General features: G+C 71.8%; 1 protein-coding gene across 2 annotated transcripts; it reads left to right on the top strand.

Moving 5' to 3' along the window:
- The first annotated feature begins 1,413 nt into the window (after positions 1 to 1,413).
- On the top strand, positions 1,414 to 19,863 carry MEGF6 (multiple EGF like domains 6). 2 transcript variants are annotated; one of them, XM_055137768.1, is made up of 26 exons: positions 1,414 to 1,631; positions 4,236 to 4,358; positions 8,147 to 8,272; positions 8,781 to 8,903; positions 9,385 to 9,507; positions 9,571 to 9,708; positions 9,963 to 10,082; positions 10,165 to 10,287; positions 10,371 to 10,541; positions 10,619 to 10,750; positions 10,898 to 11,026; positions 11,579 to 11,707; positions 12,474 to 12,608; positions 12,671 to 12,805; positions 13,158 to 13,283; positions 15,348 to 15,476; positions 15,556 to 15,684; positions 15,803 to 15,934; positions 16,029 to 16,157; positions 16,240 to 16,368; positions 16,851 to 16,979; positions 17,049 to 17,174; positions 17,282 to 17,410; positions 17,951 to 18,079; positions 18,396 to 18,524; positions 19,480 to 19,863. In XM_055137768.1, the coding sequence occupies exons 1-26, from the start codon at positions 1,466 to 1,468 to the stop codon at positions 19,527 to 19,529; spliced, it is 3,339 nt and encodes a 1,112-aa protein (XP_054993743.1). In that variant the 5' UTR covers positions 1,414 to 1,465; the 3' UTR covers positions 19,530 to 19,863. The 2 variants fall into 2 exon arrangements, with proteins under 2 accessions (XP_054993743.1, XP_054993744.1); XM_055137769.1 differs by lacking the exon at positions 17,282 to 17,410.
- The last annotated feature ends 1,077 nt before the right edge of the window (positions 19,864 to 20,940 follow it).

Genomic DNA, 20,940 nt, shown 5'->3' with positions numbered 1-20,940 from the left:
TGGGGGGAGTGCAGAGAGGGACCGTGGGTGTCCAGGGCTGCTGTCGGCTGGAGGTCAAGGGGCTCCTTGGGAGTCGGGCTCTGGGGGGCGCGGCCCAGGGTGCCCCTCTTGCAGGGCCAGTTTCCCATCAGTGCTGGCCTGGGGACCAGCTTGGAGACCGGGGCCCCTTGCCTGGCTGGGGCCTCCAGCCGCCCTTCACGCCTTCTGCCTCCGTCACTGGGGGTGGGAGGGTGCGGCAAGTGAGAGCAGCGGCATCTGCTCCTGGGGGCCGCTTTGGGGTGCTGATGGCCTCTGTGACCCGCAGGAGCGTGGGAAGCTTCTGGGAGCTGCGTGCGGGGGGCAGCTCTGAGGCGGCTCCTTTGTCCAAGCTTGTCAGGAAGCCTTTGGGTGCGTCTCTGGGGGCTGCTCGGGCACGAGACCCCCGGCACCCTCCTGGCCTGGGAGCTGTTTGTCCCTTCCGGCGGCCGAGGACCCCCTCCACTGCCCCCACAAGGCTCTTTGCACCTCCTGTCCCTGGCTGCCCTCTGGGCCTGGGGGTTTCCCGGTCAGCAGAGCCCTAGGACAGCGGGGCGGGGGGACGGCTGGGGTCCCGGCGGCTACTCTTCACAGCCCCCAGGGGGCAGGCCCAGAGCAGCTGCCAAGGGAGGGGCAGACGGGGTATGGGGCACCACTGTCCCTGGCCACACAGTCCTGCTGGCTTCCGGGTGCCTCCGGGCAGGCCCATGCGTCCCCCCACCCTATCCCGCAGGGACGGCCGCTGGGCTCTGGGCCTGGGGGATGGCCTGGGTGCCGTCCCTTGCCACAGATGAGACTGTAGTTGGCCGTTGGGTACGGAAATGGAGTCCAGGTGGGGGCTCCCAGCCGTGAGCCCTGCCCGTCAGAGCCCTCGAGGCCTCCAACCTGCACGCCCTCAGGAACGCTGCCAGCCGGGACCGCGGCGGGCACTGGGGTGGGCCCCCGCCTTGTGTCCAAGGGCTGGCCCCCACGCTGGCCCCTTTGCTGGGGGCAAGGGGTGTGGCCAGGGGGCCCTGGACGTGGGGAGGGTGCCCCTGGGGCGCATGCTGCGCTTCGCGCGCTGCCCGCTGCCACCTGCCGAGGGTGTCCCTGCTGGGCCGGGTCCCCTGGGCCGGCGCGGGGTGCGGGCGGCCCCGCCCACGTTTCCCCTCGGTGGCCGCAGAGGCCGCGCGCAGACTTGGCAGCGCGGCCGTCGGCTGGAGGCGCGGCCCGCCTTCCTTTTGTGCCGCTCCAGGAAGCGCGTCCGGCGGGGGCCGCGCGCGTGTCGGGGGCGCGCGGGCGCGCGTGGGTCCGTGGCCGAGCCCGGGCGGGGGCGCGCGCGCAGGAATGCGCGGCGGGCGCGGTGGGCGGCGCGCGGCCGGGGGGCCCGGCGGGCGGGGGCGGGCCGGGGGGCGGGCCGGGGCCGCGGGCCGGGCCTTTACCTGGGGGCGGGCGCGCAGAGGCGGTGGCCATGCCGGCGGCCGGGACGCGCGGGCTGGCGGCGCTGTGCTGCCTGGGGCTGCTGGGGGCCGTGGCGCGCGTCGCGGGCACGCACTACCGCTTCCTCTGGAGGGGCTGCTACCCGTGCCACCTGGGCCGGGCCGGCTACCCCGTGAGCGCCGGCGAGCCGAGGCCAGGTGGGCGCGGGCGGGCGCGGGCGCCGTCTTTGTTCCCGCGTTCGAAGTTGGCGCCCGGCGCGGGCGGCGCGGCGGGGCCGGCGGGGGGGGGGCCGGGGCGCCCCGGGCGGCGGGGGGCTGGGCGCGGGGCGGCGTGCGCCCGGGCAGGTGCCCCCCTCCTCGCCCGCGCCCGCGCCCCGCGCCCCGCGCCCGGGCCGGCCGCTGCCCTGCAGGATGCTCAGGCGGCCGGCGGGACCCCGCTGGCAGCATCCTCAGGAATGCGAGGTGGGTGTGGGGTGCGGCGGGGCTGACTCATCTTCCCGCTCACCCTGGGGCCGCGGCTCGCCCCTCCGGGTCCCCGGCCCGCCCCCCGCCCCCCGGACCCCCGCCACCCCGAGACTAGCTGTGGGGGGCACCTGGTCTCCCCTGCGCCACTGGCTCTGCCGGGCTGCCCCGGGCACTGTCCAGCCCCGGCCCTCCTGTTCCCCCGGCGCTGCCCCTCGGCAGGGGGCAGGCTCGGAGCCCAGTGGGCGCACAGCCCACCCCCCGTGGTTCAGCCGGCCAGACGGTCGGCCGCCGAGGCCCCGGCCCTGTCCTGCTCTGCGCCCGCAGGGGGGCTCCTGTGGCTCGTGGGGGCCTGGGGGCGGGGTGAGGCGCTGGGCAGTTTGGGGGACAGACTCTGGTTTCTCTGGTGCGGCCGAGACCGCGGTCCCCCGGCCCGGAGACACTGCACGCCCCGTGTCTGGGCGCGGACAGCCCCGCCAGCTGCAGGGACCCTGTGCTCCCTGGCCCAAGGTGCCGGCGGAGCTGGGGTGCCCCGGTCTGGAGGGAGCCCCCGCCCCTCCAGCTGGAGTTGGGGGCTGCCGACCGTGCTCCTGACCCGCCTCCCCCCAGAAACGGCCGTCTCCCCCCTCCTCTGACCCGCAGCGGCCCTAGGGTGCGGGGCCGTGTCCTGACGGGCCCTGGCCAGCCCCTCCTGGTTTCACAGCCGGGGGTCTCTGGCCACACGGCGATGCGCACTGCAGGAGCTGCACAGACGCGGCCCAGATGGCCCGAGTGGCCGCGCGGGGGGACCGGGCCAGCCCGGAACAGCCGCCCCGGGAGCCAAGTTCTGCTCCCGCTGAAAGGGCCAGATGGGGAGGCCCTTGGAGCAGCCCCCTGCCCCGGCCTGGGGCACAGCCTAGACCCCAGGGGGCTGCTGCTGTGGGGAGTTGGGTGTGAAGATGGCCAGCTTCCGCCAGTGGACCTCCAACCTCGGTCCCAGCTGACTCGGCATGCCCCTCGCCTGGCCACGCTGCCCCTCGGGTCACTGCCCAGCCTCCCCGCCAGACTAGGACCCACAGGCGGGCCCGGTGGGCAGGCGGGGACCCTTCCTGAGGGCACTCTGGGGGCTGACTGCACCGTGGCCTGGGGTACGGCCCCCCAGGTTGGCTTCTGGGGCGTCTCCGGGGCCTTAGTCTTCTTCATCCAGTCAGCACTGCCCAGTGCCCGGAGAGTCCATGGTGGGCACAGGTGGTCCCTCGGAGGTGCGCCTCTCGGGCCTGTCACCTCCCCGGAGAGCCACGGGGTCCCCTCCTCCGGCCAGAGCAGACCACACTCTCGCATGTGGCTGTCTGGGGTGTCGGGGCCCACAGGGCTGACCCCTAAGGTCTCAGGGACCCTCTGCCATGCTTCGTCTCGCTGGTTCTGGGTCTCCCCCACCTCCCCGGTGTCCCCCTGAGGCCTGGCCACTGTGGGGGGATATCCCGTCACGAGGGGCCGGTCACTGGCGTCCAGCTGTGCCTGGTCACACGGCACAGCTCACACTGTCCCTGCCGCACGTGGGCGGGGAGCCGCTGCTCCTCCAGCCCCTCAGCGGGCGTTTCGGGGTCGGCTCTCCCTCAGCTGCTGCACCGACCCGGCCCTGGCTCGGGGTTTGCTCCCCGACTGTGAGCTCCAAGTCCAGTGTGAAGCGCCCCGGGGGCGGCCCCACCCCGCACCCCATCAGGGGGTGCCTCAGCTGCTCTGGCCCCACAGGGGTGGGGAGGGTTGGGGTACTGCAGGGGTGGGGAGGGTTGGGGTACTGCAGAGGTGGGGAGGGTTGGGGTGCTGCAGGGGTGGGGAGGGTTGGGGTACTGCAGGGGTGGGGAGGGGTGGGGGTACTGCAGGGGTGGGGAGGGGTGGGGGTACTGCAGGGGTGGGGAGGGGTGGGGGTACTGCAGGGGTGGGGAGGGTTGGGGGTGCTGCAGGCAAGGGCAGGACTTGGGGGTGTGGCTGGCATGAGCAGGGGTTTGGGCTGTTGTGGGCGTGGGGAGGGGCTTGGGTGCGGCGGGCCTGGGCAGAGCTTTGGGGTGCTGTGGGCTTGGAAGACTTGAGCTGTTGTCTGCATGGGGAGGGTTTTGGGGTGTGCCAAGCATGGGTGGGGTGTGGGGTGCAGGTGTGGGTTGGGGGTGCGCAGACTTGGAGGAGGTGTTTGATGGGGTGCAGTCCTGGCAGCAGGGGCGAAGGGCGGAGAGAGGCCTGGGGGTTCAGGGATGGGGCGGACTGTGGGGTGCAGAGGCTGGGGTGGGATTTCTGGGCGGTGAGGGGTCTGGGTCCCTGGGGCAGCCAGGTGGGTGCTGACAGTGACCCCCGTGTCCCCTGCAGACGTGGACGAGTGTCGCCTGCACAACGGGGGCTGCCAGCAGCGCTGCGTGAACACGCCCGGCTCGTACCTGTGCGAGTGCAGCGCCGGCTTCCGGCTCCACGCGGATGGGAGGAGCTGCCTGGGTGAGCCCCGCCCACACCGAGCCTGGCCCCGCCCGTGCCGACCCTGGCCCCGCCTCCTGGTCCCAGGCCAAGCCCCGCCCCTAGCCACGCCCAGCCCACTTGCCTCTCCCTGAGCCACGCCCCACCCCCATCTCCCCCTTGAGCTGGGAGACCCCGAGCTGGGGGCCGGCTGTGATTCTGGGAGGCTTTGCGGGCCCCGTGGGCGCGACCCCTCAGCAGGCACCTCTGCAGGCTTACGGGGTTCCAGTAAGTTAGGGGGCGCCCAGGCATGCAGCCGAGAGCTGCGCTCTCCGTCAAGGACCCCCCTGCAGGTCTTGCTTCCGTGGCCTGCGCCCCTGTGCGCTCCCCACCGTGGGGGCAGGGAAGCGGGGTGGAGGTCCCGGGACCCCCAGGGTGCAGGGCAGGATGCCAGGCCTGCCGCGGGGGGGGCTGGGGACACAGGCCGGCCCCTCCCTGTTTGTCTGGGCGCCCGTGGCCCCCGCGTCCCACCCGAGCCGAGCGCTGGCCGGCGCCTCCCTCCCTCCCGCTCCGCTGCGCTGTGGCGGGGCGTCCTGCCAGCCCCGGGGGGCCGCGCCGCACACATGTCCAGGCGCCGCCCGGGAAGCGTCTCTGGTCAGAAAGTGGGAGCAGATGCAGGAATGTGGGCCGTGCTGCAGCGCGGGGGCGCGTGGGGCTGGGGGCCTTCTGGAACCCCGGGTTACGGCTGGCAGTGCTGGGGTGTGTGTGTGTGTGTGGTACATGTACGTGTGTGAGTGAACGTGTGTGCGGCTGTGGACTGAATGTGTGACTGCGTGCGTGTGTGTGACTGTGCGAATGTGTGTCAGTGTGTGTGCGTGTTTGACTGTGTGTGTGATGCTGGAGATTGGACCCGCATGTGCGGTGGGGTCCAACAGCAGGTGTGGGCACGGGCTCATGTGGGACTCTGGGGTTTGAGCTTACGACCACACAGTCGCAGACCACTACCCCGCAGTCCTCCTCCATGGGATCTGACCCCCGGAGCCCACATGCCCAGCAGATGCCGCTGGTACCTCTCCCCGCCGGCCCCACTCCCTGCCCCAGACCCAGGGTCCCAGACTGCCGTCACTGCCCACTCGCCCGCCCAGGACCGGTCACTTGCTCCTTGGGGCTTGCACTGTGCTTTCTCCACATCCAGCCGCCTGCCGGGACCCGGGTACCTGCGAGTCCCAGAGTGGCCCCTTGAGGGCATCCAGTTGGCCCCTGAGTGCTTGGGGCTCGGGGCGAGGCCCCTGCCCCCCGGGGCTCTCGGGCAGCGGGGAGCCCCCGCCCCTCTGTGCTGCAGTGGCTGCCTGCTGGTGGGTGCGTTGGGGTGGGCCCGGGGGCCCTGCTGGCCCGGACAGCTCTCACCTGTGGGGCCCCTAGCCCCAGGGTGAAGACTGCGGGTACAGTGGCGCCCTCTGAGCCCCGAGCCCCCGCCCCACCCTCACAGATGGCTCTGGGAGGCGCCCGCTCAGGGCCGCAGCTGGGTGGCAGGCGTGCAGATGGGGCACAGCTGTGGGGCTCCTGGACCCTGGGGGAGCCAAGAGCTCTCCCGGGCCCTGTCGGGCGGTGGGGGGAGGCAGGGAGAGGCTGGGCGCTGGGCGGGGCTGAGCTGGGCCCGAGTCTGGGCTGGAGGCGGCACCACCCAGGGCCCAGACAGGCCGCGGGCACGTGCCAGCCGCTGTGGGAGCCCGGGAGCCCTGGGAGCTGCTCCTGCTTGGCTCCGGAGCTCAGGCAGCAGCTGGGGGCGGCCCCGAGGATGGCTTGTGGGTGGGGCCCTGCAGGGGGCCCAGCTGCACCCAGACATGCACAGACGGCTCTGGGCACAGTGCTCCTCCTCACCCGCTTCCCAGACCAGGACTCTGGGCACAGTGCTCACCCAGCTGTGGACTGCTGTGTGTGTGTGGGGGGGGGTGGCTACCTCTCCCTGTCCCTGGCAGAGGCCCTGAGGGACTGGGACTGAGCACCCTGGTACTCAGTACAAAGTCTCCAATGCGCCGGCTGGGATTGAGTGCTGCGCAGGGTGGGCTGGCCCTGGGCTGAGCTTGGGGGCCCTCCTGGGCAGGCAGGGTGAGCCCTTCACCACTCTCCTAGCCACAACCTAGTTTTCAGGTGGGGGTTATGCCGTAATGCCGCTACGCCAAGCAGCCAAGCACTCCTGCGGGGCAGGTCGCTGTCAGAAGCAGGGATTGCAGTGCCTCTGCAGGGCGCCTCCTGCTGGTGGAAACAGTGGTTGCAGCTTCTTTGGAGCGCGCTCTCTGCTGGCCGGGGCGGTGCCACCTGCTGGTGGGAATGGGGATTGTAGCTCCTTGGGTGCCCGCTGCTCCCCTGCCAGGCACCTAGAGCCTGGTCCCGGCAGGTGGGGTTGGGCTTTAGCCCTGTCTACAGCAGTGCCCCACAGTGCAGCTCAGGCCCCCCCTCAGCCTCACGGGGCCCTGATGGCCTCCACAAGCCCTGACTCGGTGCAGTCGACCTGGGCTGGGTGATAGGACACAAACACCGGGGTGACTGGTGCTTCCTCAGGACTATGCCTGGGTGTGACTCTTCCTCTGTGGCCCAAGCAAGGTCTCACAGTGGCCCCAGGGCCCTGGTCCCCTCCCCCTGCGGCTGGTCCCTCCAAGGCCGCCCAGTGCCTGAGAGATGGGTTTGCCCACCTTCCTAGGACTGTGTGCCAATGGCGGGGCCCGGGCCTGGGCACCTCCCCAGGCACCAGGGACTGGCTGGGGGAACCCGCGAACTCTCCCTACCATCTCCCACCTGCTCCCGGGGTGCGTGCCTGTCGTCCTGAGCCCGTCTCGGGGGCTGCTCTCGAGGACATTTCCTCCTGGTGCCGGCCCCTCTCAGGGCTCCCGGCATCCCCCACCCCGTACCCGCGGGCCCAGCCAGGAAAAGTGTCTGGTTATGATTGAGTCTGAGCGCGGGTGTGACCACAAACCCCAGGAATGGGGGCAGCTCAGGCCACGTTCCCGGGCTCCTGAAGTGGCCGTCACGGAGTCAGCAGAGCTGTCTGGGGAAGGGTCTATGGATGAGGGCATGGGGGCCGGGGCACTGGTTCCCGCGGTGCGGCCCCGCCAACCTTCCAACATGTGCAGGACAGTCACGTCCAGCTGGCTGGGCCCTGGGCTGGCCCCCTCCCCTCCCCCGTGCCCCCACCACCCACTCCACATGGGGGAGCACGTGTGTGGCCGTGCGTCTGCTGCTCACCCTGGACGGAGCGAGCTGGGTTTGGCCGCCGTGGGCCTGGCCTGGAGCCGTGTCCTGGGGTGTGGGCACGCTGCCGTCCCACCACCAGGCCCGCAGATCCCACCCGATGTGCTGTGATGACAGCCAGGGCAGCCCGTGTCTGTGGGAGCTCAGCAGGGCGGGTCAGAGGCACACACCGAGAGCCCACGCCTTCCTGGCCAGCCCCAGCACGGACACTCGGGGCACGCCCACAGCCCGGCCTGCCCACTGCACAGGAGCGGCCAGCCTTGCCACCGGAGCTGTGCTCTTCGGGGCCCGGCTCCCCAGGTGTTGGAGCCTGGAGTGCAGTCTGCCAGGGGCCCATCTGGGCTAGAGGGGCAGGGGACCTGCTGCTTCTCACACCCAGTCCTAGGGCGGAGAGGGGCCCGCCTGTGCCCGGCAGGGGTCGAGAGCCAGACCGTACACCCCAGCTTCTGGGTGACGACACACGGGAGGGGCCTGAGGGTCTCTGAGGCTTCCTGCCGGCTGTGGCTGTGTGTGGGTCACTGCAGTCCGTCTGGGCAGCCCTGAGTGCTGACACCCAGCCTGATAGGCCCCCTTCCCCCCAGCCATCAACTCGTGCACCGTGGGCAATGGCGGCTGCCAGCACGAATGCGTGCAGCTCACGGCTGCCCAGCACCGCTGCCAGTGCCGGCCTGGCTTCCAGCTGCAGGAAGACGGCAAGCGCTGTGCCAGTGAGTGTTGCAGCCCGGCCCCGCCCCCAACAAGGCCCGTCCACAAGCCTGGCTGGCCCCGCCCCCAACATGGCCCCGCCCACAAGCCAGACCTGCCTCAGCCCCGCCCCCTGCACAGCCCGTCCACAAGTCGGACCAGTCCGCCCCGCTGGCCCCGCCCCCAACATGGCCCCGCCCACAAGCCAGACCTGCTTCACAGCCCCGCCCCCTGAAGGGCCCCACCCACACGCCGGACCTGCCCTACAGCCCGGGCCCCGCCCACAGGCCTGACCTGCCCCATGGCCCCGCCCCCAGCCCGGGGCCCCTCCTATAGCCCGGGACTGCTCCATAGTGGGCCCGAGGGGCCGTGGGTCCGGGCTGAGTGGGCCGTAGTGGGGGTGCATTGAGATCTTCTGAGGAGCCTCTCCCTGCCTGGCGGGTCGGACCCACGGAGGGGACACGCCCCCCAGCTGACCGCCAGGGCTGGACGGACCCTGAGTCAGGAGCCCCCACCCCTGCCTGGCCGCAGGGCGAAACCCGTGCGTGGAGCGGAACGGCGGCTGCATGCACACGTGCCAGGCAGTCCAGGGTCTGGCCCGCTGCTCGTGCCATGCCGGCTACAGGCTGGCTGCTGACCGCAGGACCTGCGAAGGTAGGCGCGCCCCTGGGCCTGGGAGTGGGGTCCTGTCCCCAGTAATCGGGGCTGTCCCGCTGGGGGCACCCAGGCACCGCGTGGAGCCTCTCTCTGGACCCTCTTCCCACACCCCCCGTTGTAGCTTCTCTGAGGAGCCGACTTGGGGGGGTCCCCACCACCCCGAGAGTGAGTCTGGGGTGCCCGTGTCCAGGCCAGGTGCTGGCAGTTTTGGGGTGTCCTGCCAGTGGCCACAGAGTTGCCTCCAGGAGTCGGCTCTGTCTGTGTGACGGGCGACCTGCTGAGGACCCCAGGTCTGGACCAAATGGCCGATGCTGCTGGCACAGGGAGGCGGGGCCCTGCTCTCTCTCCTGCAAGGCCCCTCCCGTCCCAGGCTGCGGGTGCGGAGGGGAGGGGCCTGGGGACCCTGTGTGCCCCTTCCTGCCCCGGGACCCCCTCAGGTCTGGGGTGTGGACCCGGGCGCATCTTTGCTCTCTCGCAGACGTGGACGAGTGTGCCACGGGGCTGGCCCGGTGCGCCCACGGCTGCCTCAACACCCAGGGGTCGTTCAAGTGTGTGTGCCACGCGGGCTACGAGCTGGGCGCCGACAGCCGGCAGTGCTACCGTGAGTGGGGTGCGGGGGGCGGCGAGGGGTTGCCGCCTGGCCCCTGACCCGCCTGTCACACAGGCATCGAGATGGAGATCGTGAACAGCTGCGAGCTGGGCAACGGCGGCTGCTCCCACGGCTGCACCCACAGCCAGGAGGGTCCCCAGTGCTCGTGCCCCCACGGCTACATGCTGGATGACGACCAGAAGACATGCCTGGGTGCGGGAGCCCCCCAGCCCGAGCCCCCCCAGCCCGAGCCCCCTGGCCTGAGCCCCCAGCCCGAGCCCCCCCAGCCCGAGCCCCCAGCCTGTGCGCTGATGCCCCAGAAACCACCTGCACACCGCAGTGGCCACGCCCTTCGGGGCTCCCGCCCGCCTCCCCCTCTCGGGGTGCCCTGGGGCGTGGGCAGGCCGGCGTGGGGCTGGTGAGTCCCGCGGCGGTGTGAGGGTGCCAGCAGCCTCCGTGCCCCGCAGACATCGACGACTGTGCGCAGGCGCCCTGCTGCCAGCAGGTGTGCACCAACACGCCGGGCGGGTACGAGTGCGGCTGCTCCGCGGGCTACCGGCTCAGCACCGACGGCTGCGGGTGCGAAGGTGCGTGTGAGGGGCTGCGGGGACAGCCCGGGCGGGGTCCGAGTGCCCGGCCGCTGGTCAGCCCCGCCGGCTCTGCCCGCAGATGTGGACGAGTGCGCCTCAGACCGCGGCGGCTGCGAGCAGCAGTGCGCCAACGTGGCGGGCTCCTTCCGGTGCTCCTGCGAGGCCGGCTTCCGGCTGGACGAGGACCTCCAGGGCTGCTCCCGTGAGTGCGGCCCGCTGGGACGGCGCGGGTGGGGCGGGGGCGGGGGGCGGGGACGCGGTTCTCAGGGCCCTCTGCCCGCCCAGCGCTGGAGCTGCCCGAGGTGGACCTGGCCGGGCAGCTGCCCTTCGTGCGGCCTCTGCCCCACATGGCGGTGCTCCGGGACGAGGGGCCGCTGCTCTTCCAGGAGGACTACGCGGGGGCCGAGGAGGAGGTGGCCGAGGCCCGCGGCGAGCACTCCCTGCAGGAGCGCTTCGGTGAGTGCTGGTCGGGCCGGGCGTGGCGGCCCCGGGGCCAGTGCGCTCCTGGGCTGAGACCCTCCCTCGCCCCCCAGTCTGCCTGGACGGCTCCTTCGGCCACGACTGCAGCGTGACGTGTGCTGACTGCAGGAACGGGGGCGCCTGCCTGCCCGGCCTTGACGGCTGCGACTGCCCAGCGGGCTGGACCGGGCTGGTCTGCAACGAGAGTGAGAGCCGGGGGCCTAGGGGGGCCGGGCGGGGTGTGGGGCGGGGCACGGGCGTGGCAGAGCCCTGCCCCCTGCCCCTGAGCTCTGCCCCTGCCTCCGGCTGCCGTGGCACCCCCGGGTGTGCTGAGGGAGCCCTGTCCCCTGCAGCCTGTCCCCGGGACACCTACGGGAGGAACTGCACCCTCTCCTGCCGCTGCCAGAACGGGGGCACCTGCGACCCGGTCACGGGGGCCTGTCACTGCCCGCCGGGCGTGGGGGGCGCCCACTGTGAGGACGGTGGGTACCGGCCTGGCTCAGGGAATGCCCATCTGGGACCCTCCTGGGAGGGGTGTGGGGTGCCTGTGCCCTGGGAAGGGCCGAGCCCAGACCCGCCACATGTGGGGTCCACCTGGGGGGGTGGCCCGACCTTCCGGGTGGGTTCCCAGCAGGCTGCACCCAGAGGTCTGTCGTGGCTTCAGTGCTGCTGGGGGGTGGGCAGGGGGGGCTAGGTCCCCAGGAGTGGCCCCGTCCAGAGCTCCTAGTCCCCAGCCTGTGGTGGGGGCCCGGCCCGCCCTGCTGGCTGCTCGCCCTCCCCTTGACCTCTCCCCTCCCCGTGGCATCGCCCCTCCCCACAGCCCCGCCCTTCGCTGCCGGCAGCCCCTCCGTGGTCGTGGTCCTCTCTCCCTGTGGCCCCGCCCTCCTGGTGGCCCTGCCCATCCGGTGGCCCCGCCCTCCCGGTGGCCCCGCCCACCCCGCCAGGCCGCCCTGCCCCCAACTCCCCAGCTGTGTGCTTGAGGGCAGATGAGGCCCCACCGCTGGACCCCCACACCCTGTCCCTCCTGCCCCCAGGCTGCCCCCAGGGCTTCTACGGCCCCCATTGCCTCCGGAAGTGCCACTGTGCTCATCGCGGGCGCTGCCACCGCCTCCACGGCGCCTGCCTGTGTGACCCCGGGCGCTACGGCCGTTTCTGCCACCTGCGTGAGTCCTGCCTGGGTCGGGGTGGGGCCCCCCAGCTCAGCCCATGTCCCGCCGTGTATCCTGGTCCCACCTGCAGGCGCGGCCGTGGGGCTCGGCCAGGACCCACCCGTGTCCTGGGGGGTGCCCTAGACCCACCCGTGTCCTGGGGGGTGCCCTAGACCCACCTGTGTCCTGGGGGGTGCCCTAGACCCACCTGTGTCCTGGGGGGTGCCCTAGACTCACCCGTGTCCTGGGGGGGGTGCCCTAGACCCACCTGTGTCCTGGGGGGGTGCCCTAGACCCACCTGTGTCCTGGGGGGTGCCCTAGACCCACCTGTGTCCTGGGGGGGGTGCCCTAGACTCCCCTGTGTCCTGGGGGGTGCCCTAGACCCACCTGTGTCCTGGGGGGTGCCCTAGACCCACCTGTGTCCTGGGGGGTGCCCTAGACCCACCTGTGTCCTGGGGGGGTGCCCTAGACCCACCTGTATCCTGGGGGGTGCCCTAGATCCACCTGTGTCCTGGGGGGTGCCCTAGACTCCCCTGTGTCCTGGGGGGTGCCCTAGACTCCCCTGTGTCCTGGGGGGTGCCCTAGACCCACCTGTGTCCTGGGGGGTGCCCTCGCCACGCGGCCAGCTGCCCTGAGCCGCCCCGGGGTCACACACCTGCCTCGGGAGCCCTAGACACAGGGACGGGCTCCCCGACCCCCACAGCCCTGCCCGGGCAGTGTCCGTCGGGCCCCTGGCTGGGGACAGTGCCGCGGGCAGAGCCCTCACGGTTCTGCGGTGCAGCCTGCCCAGCCTGGGCCTTCGGGCCGGGCTGCTCCGAGGAGTGTCGCTGCGAGCGGCGGGGCACGCGGGCCTGTGACAGGAGGGACGGCAGCTGCTCCTGCAAGGCCGGCTTCGGGGGCGCTCGCTGCCAGGACGGTGAGTGCAGGCGGGCGGGGCCCGGGCAGCCGCAGGACCCTCAGCCCCTCTCCCCCCCCCAGAGTGCCAGCCTGGCTTCTTCGGACCCGGGTGCCAGCAAGTGTGCGCCTGCCTGCCCGGCGCGGCCTGCGACCCTGTCAGCGGCCAGTGTGGGGCGCTGTGTCCCGCGGGCCTGTGGGGGAAGGACTGCGACCAAGGTGGGTGGCAGCTGGTGCCGTCGGGTCCTGCTGGGTGGGCACTGGGCACCTCGCCCCCATCTCCTGCCTTGGCACATGGCAGCCCCGGGCCGGCCCCTCCGAGGGTTGCTGACCACGCCCTGCCCACTCAGTGTGGCCCTCTGTGCCCCCCGCCCCGTGTCCCTACCCCGTGTCCCTACCCCGTGTCCCTACCCCGTGCCCCCCGCCCTGCATGCACCCCATGCATGGCCTCTGAACGCCCCCTGGCCCCTTCCCTGTGCCGGCCGGTGGGTCCAAGGCACTGCACGGGGGTCTGGTGGGTGGTGCCCACAGATGGCTCTGTGCTGTGCCCTCCCCTGCCGTCCCCCCGCAGAGTGTCCTGTCGGCATGTTCGGGCTGAACTGCTCCAGCTCCTGCTCGTGCGGGGGGGCCCCCTGTGACGCGGTCACTGGTCAGTGTGACTGCCCCCCCGGGAGGACGGGCCTTGGCTGTGCGGCAGGTGAGGGGCACCCTGGGGTGGGGGCCTGGAGTGGGCGGCGGGGCTCACTGGGGGGTCCTGTTCGTGGGGAGCCTGAGGGTCTCTGGGCGCTGGGCTGCCAGGACATCTGCCCAGAGTGTGGACACGGGGACACTCTGAGCCCGTCTGGGCCTGCCTGTGCCCACCTGGATTCATGGCAGCCAGTGCCCGGGCAGTGAGATTGGGCCTAGCCCCAGCCCTGCCTCCACCTGCATCCCTGTAGCTCTCTCTCCTGCCCGCCCCTCCCGCTGCACCCCTGCTCCTCCCCGACTCTGCCCTGCCCCACCCCCTGCAGTGTGCCCCACAGGGTGGACAGGGCCTGGTGCCAGGCTCGGTGCTCATGTGCCAGGGACGGGCACTGCTACCGGGTGAGTGGGTGCTGCAGCTGTGCCCCGGGTGAACTGGCCAGAGATGTGGGCAGCCCTTGGCCAGTGCCCTTTGGCGCCCTGGCACCAGGCGATCAAGTGGCGCCCCTCTTGCAGTGGTGAGAGTGGTGCTGGGACCCACGTGCAGCGTGTTCTGCAAATGCAGCACTGACCATTGCAGTGCCACGGAGACGCATGGGCACTGCGGGCGGCCACACACCCAGAGCACGGGCACTAGTGCTCCCCACACGGGCACACAGTGCTCCTCACACACGTTCAGTGCTCCCCACACATGGGCACACAGTGCTCCCCACACAAGGCAGGGAGTGCTCCCCACACACAGGCAGTCAGTGCTCCCCACACATGGGCACACAGTGCTCCCCACACAAGGCAGTGAGTGCTCCCCACACACAGGCAGTCAGTGCTCCCCACATACGGGCCCACAGTGCTGCAAACATGGATACACAGTGTTCCACACACATTTAGAACATGAGTAGAAGCATGTACACCCAGGCACGTGCACATGCCCACATATGTACACATGGGCACACAGCTCATGTGGGCACGTGTGAACAAGCATCTTTGCCCACGCATGAACACTGCAGACATGTGCCCACACGTATTCTGGAGCAGCACAGCACACACAACATACGTGCTCGCAGGCTTCTGCACCTGCACACATGGGGACAGCGCCTGCCTCATGCCCCTCCCCGGGTCCCTACCCCCAGCGCCATCGACGTGCGGTGGCCACTGGGGTCTTCCTCATGCACCCAAGCACAGGTCACGCGTGGGGCTCTCCCACCAGCCTTGGCGTCCCCCTGGGCGTCGGGGGCAGCTGCTTGGCCGGCGGGTGGGCCTGGGCCCGGGCCGTCCTCAGGGCCCTGCGCGCTGGGCTGTGTGCGTGGTGCCGCCGTGGGCCCCACCCTGTGCCTTCCTGCGCCTGCTGGCGGCCCTGCGCCCCCCACCCCGTCCACGGCTCCTGCCTGTGCCTCGCTGACCACTGGGGTCTCCACTGTGCCCAGTGGTGTGTGGCCCCTGACACGTTTGTCCTGATGCCCCGTCTGGGGTCCCCAGACCAGACCAGGCTCTGCTAAGGGTCCCGCCAGCCCCCTACCCCAGCCTTGCTACAGCCCTGGGCCTGACCCGTGACCTTGTCCCGCTGCCGCCCAGCCCCCACCGCAGGCCCAGATGCGCCTGCTCCTGTGGGCCTCCCACCACACCATCAGGGGGCATTGCCTGTGCCCGGCTGGACAGGGCCTCTCTGCCAGCAAGGTGCACCGCGGGGCCCTGCGCACCACATCTCGCCCTCTGCCGGGCAGGCCCTGGGCCCACCTGTCCTCCGCCCGCAGTGTCCTTGACCCTCCCTGCTCCTCTCACCCTCGCGGCGGCCCAGGGCCACCAGTCGGACCTGTGAGTGGGGGCCCGGAGCCCCTCAGGGTAGGTCCTGAGGCCCCCACTGCACCCACCGGGCCGGGCAGCCGTCCCGGGCCCAGGGGGCCCAGGCCTGTCTCAGTGAGGGTCCCTCAGGCCACACGGCCTCGGGGTCGTCGTGGCCAGCTCAGCACCGCCCCACCTGGAGCCACCTGCCTCCGAGCCGGCCCCTCACCCCAAGTCCAGGCTTCCCCCGTCCAGCTGCCGGCCCCCAGGGCTGGCCCCGCCTCACCCCTTCTCATCGCCGCAGCCTGTGTGGAGGGCACCTTCGGGCCGCGCTGTGAGGGGCGCTGTGCCTGCCGCCGCGGCGCCTCGTGCCACCCCGTGACCGGTGCCTGCCTCTGCCCCCCGGGATGGACGGGCCCCCGGTGCGAAGAAGGTGAGTCCTGGGTCCACGCAGGCTGGCTCCGCCTGACCCCGGGGCGCTGCTGGGGGCCCACTGCCCGCACTCCCCACAGCCTGCCCGGCCGGCCAGTTCGGAGAGGAGTGTGCCCAGCGCTGCCAGTGCCCCCCGGACGCCCCCTGCCACCACGTCACTGGGGCCTGCAGCTGCCCCCCTGGTCTCAGTGGGCCCAGCTGTGAGCAGGGTAGGTGACCGCGGCCAGGCTCCAGCTGGGCGGGACCCACGGCTGACCCTGAGCGACCCCGCGGGGGCCCAGGGCCAGCTGCGGGGGGGCACATGGCTGACCTCCCGCCCACACCCAGCCTGCCCGCCCGGCACCTTTGGGGAGCGCTGCGGGCAGCAGTGTCAGTGTCCCGGGGACCGTCACACCTGCCACCCCGCCTCAGGGGCCTGCGTCTGCGCCGCTGGCTTCCACGGCCCCGGCTGCCGGCAAGGTGAGTGCGGGCTCCCCGCTGGCCTGCCGGGGGAGGGCCGTCTGAGGGGCGGGTGGGCAGCGTCCTGTGCCCGCACTCCACCCTTCCCCTGCAGCGTGCCCGCCCGGGCGCTTCGGGCCCAGCTGCCAGCAGCCCTGCGAGTGTCTTAACGGGGGCTCCTGCGACCCGGCCTCGGGCACCTGCCGCTGCCCCGCGGGCTTCCTCGGACCCGACTGCGGACTTGGTGAGTGTGGGGGTGGCGGGACAGCCCCTGCGGTGGGCGGGGCGGGTCGTGGGCGCCCCAGCAGCCGCCTCCCGCCCCGCAGCCTGCCCGCCCGGCCGCGCTGGCCCCGGCTGTGCCCGCGTGTGTAGGTGCGGGCCGGAAGCAGTCTGCGACCCTGTGACCGGCGCGTGCAGCTGCCCCCCGGGGAGGACCGGCCCCCAGTGTGAGCACGGTGAGACCACGGCGCCCACACAGCCCCTCCCCCCCAGCCAGTGCGGGCGCCCAGGGTGGGGCCCGGGGACTCGGACCAGCTCCAGCCTCCAGCCAACGGGTCTTCCTGGTGCTTCGTGCTGTGCTGGGGCCGTGGGGCATGGCTGCCGGGGCCCCCCACATCGCTGGCCCTCCTGGGGCCGGGGTCCTGTCCCTGGCCTGCCCTGACCACACCGAGGGTGCAGGCCGGCCGTCTGAGCGCTCTGCCTGGAGGCTGGTCCTGTTGCCTGCCACCTCCGCCAGGACGTCCTCCCTGCCCTCCTGCCAGGCGCTCATGGACCGTGACGGGGGTGGGGGGTGCCCGGTTGGGAGGGGCATGCGTGTCCCCTGGGAGCAGAGATGGGCCTCAGGGGCCTGAAGGCCTGTGTGGAACGGGGCGCGATGCGACGTACCCGGTGACCCCAGCCTGGGCCGGAGCCCTGAGCGGCACCTGCGTCCCCTCAGGGTGCCCCCGGGACCGGTTTGGCGTTGGCTGTGAGCAGGAGTGTCTGTGCAGGAACGGGGGGCTCTGCCACGCGGCCACCGGCACCTGCTCCTGCGGCCCCGGCTGGACGGGGCTCCACTGCGAGCTGTGTGAGTGGGCGCCCGGGGCTGCGCGGGGGGCCTGGGCCTGCCGTGCCCCTGACGCGGGACTCCCTGCAGCCTGCCCCCCGGGACACTACGGGGCTGCCTGTCGCCTGCCGTGCGCCTGCGGGAACAGCAGCTGCGACCCCGCCACGGGCGCCTGTGTGTGCCGCGCTGGCGTCTACGGCCCCTCCTGCCAGCACCGTGAGTCCCGGCTCTCCTGCGGACCCCCGGCCGCGCCAGGGTGGGACCTAGGGGGCTGGGGTCTTCTTGCTCTGGGTAAGCTGAGGCAACTGACCTGACTCCCCCAGCCTGTCCCCCCGGTTTTCACGGACCTGGCTGCCGTGCGGCCTGCGCATGTCAGCACGGGGCCTCCTGCGACCCTGTCAGTGGACGCTGCCTCTGCCCGGCCGGCCTGCAGGGCCAGTCCTGTGAGCAGTGTGAGTGCCCAGTCCCCACAGTGCCCCGCCCCTCACAGCACAGGTCAGACCCCGCCCTGCCCAACCTCCGGGCCCCGCCCCACAGCACCCCGCCCCGCCTACCCACAGCACCAGGCCCCGCCCTTCCCACAGCCCCGGCCCCGCCCCACAGCACTCTGCCCCGCCTACCCACAGCACCAGGCCCCGCCCCACAGCATCCTGCCCCGCCTACTCACAGCACCAGGCCCCACCTCTCCCACAGCCCCGGCCCCGCTCCATAGCACCCTGCCCTTCCTACTCACAGCACCAGGCCCTGCCCCTCCCACAGCAGCCCGCCCCGCCCACCCACAGCACCAGGCCCCACCCCTTCCATATCCCCGGCCCCGCCCCTCCCACAGCCCCGGCCCCGCCCCACAGTACCCCGCCCGCCCCTCCCCCTCCACAGTCCAGGCTCCACCCCAAAGCCCCGCCCCTCCCGCAGACAGCGCCCTGTCCGCCCCGCCCAACATGCCCTAGGCCCTGCCCCACCCCGCCTGACTCAGAGACCCCTGCGCCCCTCAGGGTGTGCGCCAGGCTCCTTCGGGCAGGACTGTCTGCGGCGGTGCAGCTGCCAGGGCGGGGCTCCCTGTGACCCCACCACCGGCCGCTGCCTCTGTCCCCCGGGACGCACTGGGCCCACCTGTGACCTGGGTGAGTCTGCCCCTGGGGGTGTTCTGGGGGCAGGGAACGCGGTGCTGCTCCCCGTGAGGGGCGGGAGAGACTCCGAGGGGAGCCCCCGATCTGTGCCCGGACCCCACTGTGCTGTGTGCAAACTCCGCCTCACTCAGCTGTGCGGTGCCGGCAGCCGAGCCTGGGCGCCACCTCCCACTGCCGAGACCACGGGGGCGCCACGGAGTGCCCCCTGGGCAGAGAAACGGGCCGCGGCCGCCAGCGCGCCCTGGGCCCCGGGAGGCCAGGCCCAGCGGCCGCCCGCAGGTGATGGTACTGGGGCTCCCACCACCCACAGGATGCAGAAGGGGCTTCTTTGGGCCCGACTGTGCCCTGCGCTGCGACTGCGGGGGCGGGGCGGACTGCGACCCCGAGAGTGGGCAGTGCCACTGCCTGGATGGCGCCACGGGACCCACGTGCCGCCAGGGTGAGTGGCTGCGGCGTGCCCCCGATAGACCAGGATCCCGTGGTACACAGCAGCACCCGCCCTGCCCCGCCCTGCTCGCGCTGGCGCTGAGTGCCCACGCGTGACTGCGCACGGCTGTGCATGTATGCTAACACAAACACAGACACGTTCTTGCAATGTGTGCACTCGGGGGGCTGCTTCAGAGCATGCGAACACGCACATGTGCCCATACCTGTGTGCTGTCTGGACATGTGTGCTCTGGACATGCTAGCTCCGTGTACTGTGTTCCAGTGCGTGCTAGCACGTGGGTGCTCCTGTGTGCCCACAGCAGTGTGGGAAGGTGCAGGGCTGTGCCTTGGCCTCAGTTTCCTGGTGGTGAGGGGGGCGGGGCTTGCTGGCAGAGCTGGGGTGCCCTTCACTGTTCCCCAGCACCCCCATGGGAAAGGGGCTACTTCTGCAGCTGGATGGAAGGGGAGCTGGTCTGGGTGTGGACCTCAGAGGGGCCCCTCAGCTTGGGGGTCCCACATGGGTCTCCTTAAGGGCGGGCTTGCAGCCTCTGGGCTGGGAACACGGGGCGGATGCTGAGGAAACGCGGTGGACAGCGCCCCTGGTGGTCGGCTGATGCCCTGCATCACGGGCGCTAGGCAGCCGGCCCTGGATCCGTGGGTCTGGGACCCCAGGGGGCGCGGCAGGGGTTCCGGCTCAGGTTTGCTCCCCGTCCGTGGTGGGCTTCGCCCCTGTCCTGGGGGCCTTGAGGGACTGTCTTTGCATGCGTCTCCAAAGGACTGCCCTGTGCTTGTACTGGCCAGCGGGTGCACAGGGGGTGCTCTGGCCAGGCAGGGCAGGAGGGGCCGGGGGCTCTCAGTCCGGACAAGGGGCAGGGATGTGGGGTGGCGGCCTCAGAGAGGACCTGGGACGGAGCGGGGAGGGTGGGCCGGCCCCTTCCTGGCTGACCCCGCAGCCCATGTGTGTGCAGGGCCCACGCTCCCCGCAGCCCGCACAGAGCCCGCAGCGCCCGCAGCGTGAAGCCTGCCAGCCGTCCAGACCAGCAGAGGACCCCGGGCGCTTGCGCCGATGAGGGGGAGGAGCCGGGACCGTGGAGCCGGGCCTCTTGCCGCAGGGACCCCCCTCCTGGAGGACGCCCACCCGCCTCTGAGCCCGGCCCGTGGCCGCAGCCTGCACTGCCCCCGCCGGGGCCCTGCCCACCCGCCGCGGCTTCTGGTGCCCTCCCATGGGGCCCCGAGTGTATTTATGGATGCGGCTTCCAGGCAGCTGGACGTGCCCGCTGTGCCCGTGCTGGGGCCCAGGAGTGGCCGTGGGGCCTGTGGCGCGGGGTCCCCGCGACAGGCGCGAATGAAGAACCCAGGTGACCTACTGCGTGTCCTCTGCTCTGTGTGGCGCCTCCTCACCCAGGCCCTGCTGCCCTGGGCCCTGCCCTCCCCGGCCGGGCGCCCCCGACGCAGGCTGGCGCAGGTGGCCCGGCTCAGCCTGCACCTGGGCCCCTGGCTGAGCACACACGCACTCACACACATGCACACATTCACACACCCACATGCATTCACACATCCACACACTACAAACACACTCCACGCAGTCACACACCCACATTCACCGCCCCGCACACTTACACACACACCATGCTCCCCCGTATTCACACACACACACACACACATTTACACGCACACTCCACGCCCCCCACGTTCACACAGAAACCCCACCGCACACTCACACATTCTCCGCAGCAGAGACGGGGTAGGGACCTGGGCGAGGAGTGGCTGGGACATCACAGCACACGGCCCGAGACTGCTGGTGCGCATCCGGGCCTGAGCCCCACTACCCCGCGCGCTGGGACGTGGGTTCTGGGAAGGGCTGTCAATTGGACCAGAAGACAGGCAGGTGGGAGGGGCTGGGCCTGGTAAGGGCGCCTGGAGGGGCGGGCCTCAGCGGGAGGGTCTTGCAGAGGAGGGGCCGCTCCTGGTGCTCCTCCTGCCGTGTGGGCCCGAGGATGAGGAGCCCGGGCCCCGAGCACGCTGTGCACATGCCCCAGCCCGGACTGACAGACTCTGAACATGAAGCCGGGAAATGGGGGAAGGGCTGAAGATGCTGATGGGGAATATGTGGAGCTGGCAGCAGGACGCTTTCCTGTACGGGGCTCACTGGGCTGGGGTCCCTGCAGCAGAGGGTCCCCCAGGAGTGACAGCTGAGCAGGCCTAGGACAGCCCCGAGCACGGCTGGGTGGGGCCCAAGGCACAGGACAAGCACACGGGAAGGTCCCTGACTCAGCAGAGCCGCGGACACCAGAGTCCCGTCTCGGACAAGTGCAAAGTGCCTGAACTGGAGCGAACAGAAGCGAGACGGCAGCCGGCCACCACCCTGATCTGCCCTGGATGGTCATTCTAGAAGGTTCCCTAGAAAACCAGCCGCCAGAAGCTGGTGT

The sequence above is a fragment of the Sorex araneus genome, chromosome 5, assembly GCF_027595985.1.
Source record: "Sorex araneus isolate mSorAra2 chromosome 5, mSorAra2.pri, whole genome shotgun sequence".
NCBI lineage: Eukaryota > Metazoa > Chordata > Mammalia > Eulipotyphla > Soricidae > Sorex > Sorex araneus.
The sequence above is the reverse complement of the archived record's forward strand: the minus strand, read 5'-3'. Positions and strand labels throughout refer to the sequence as shown.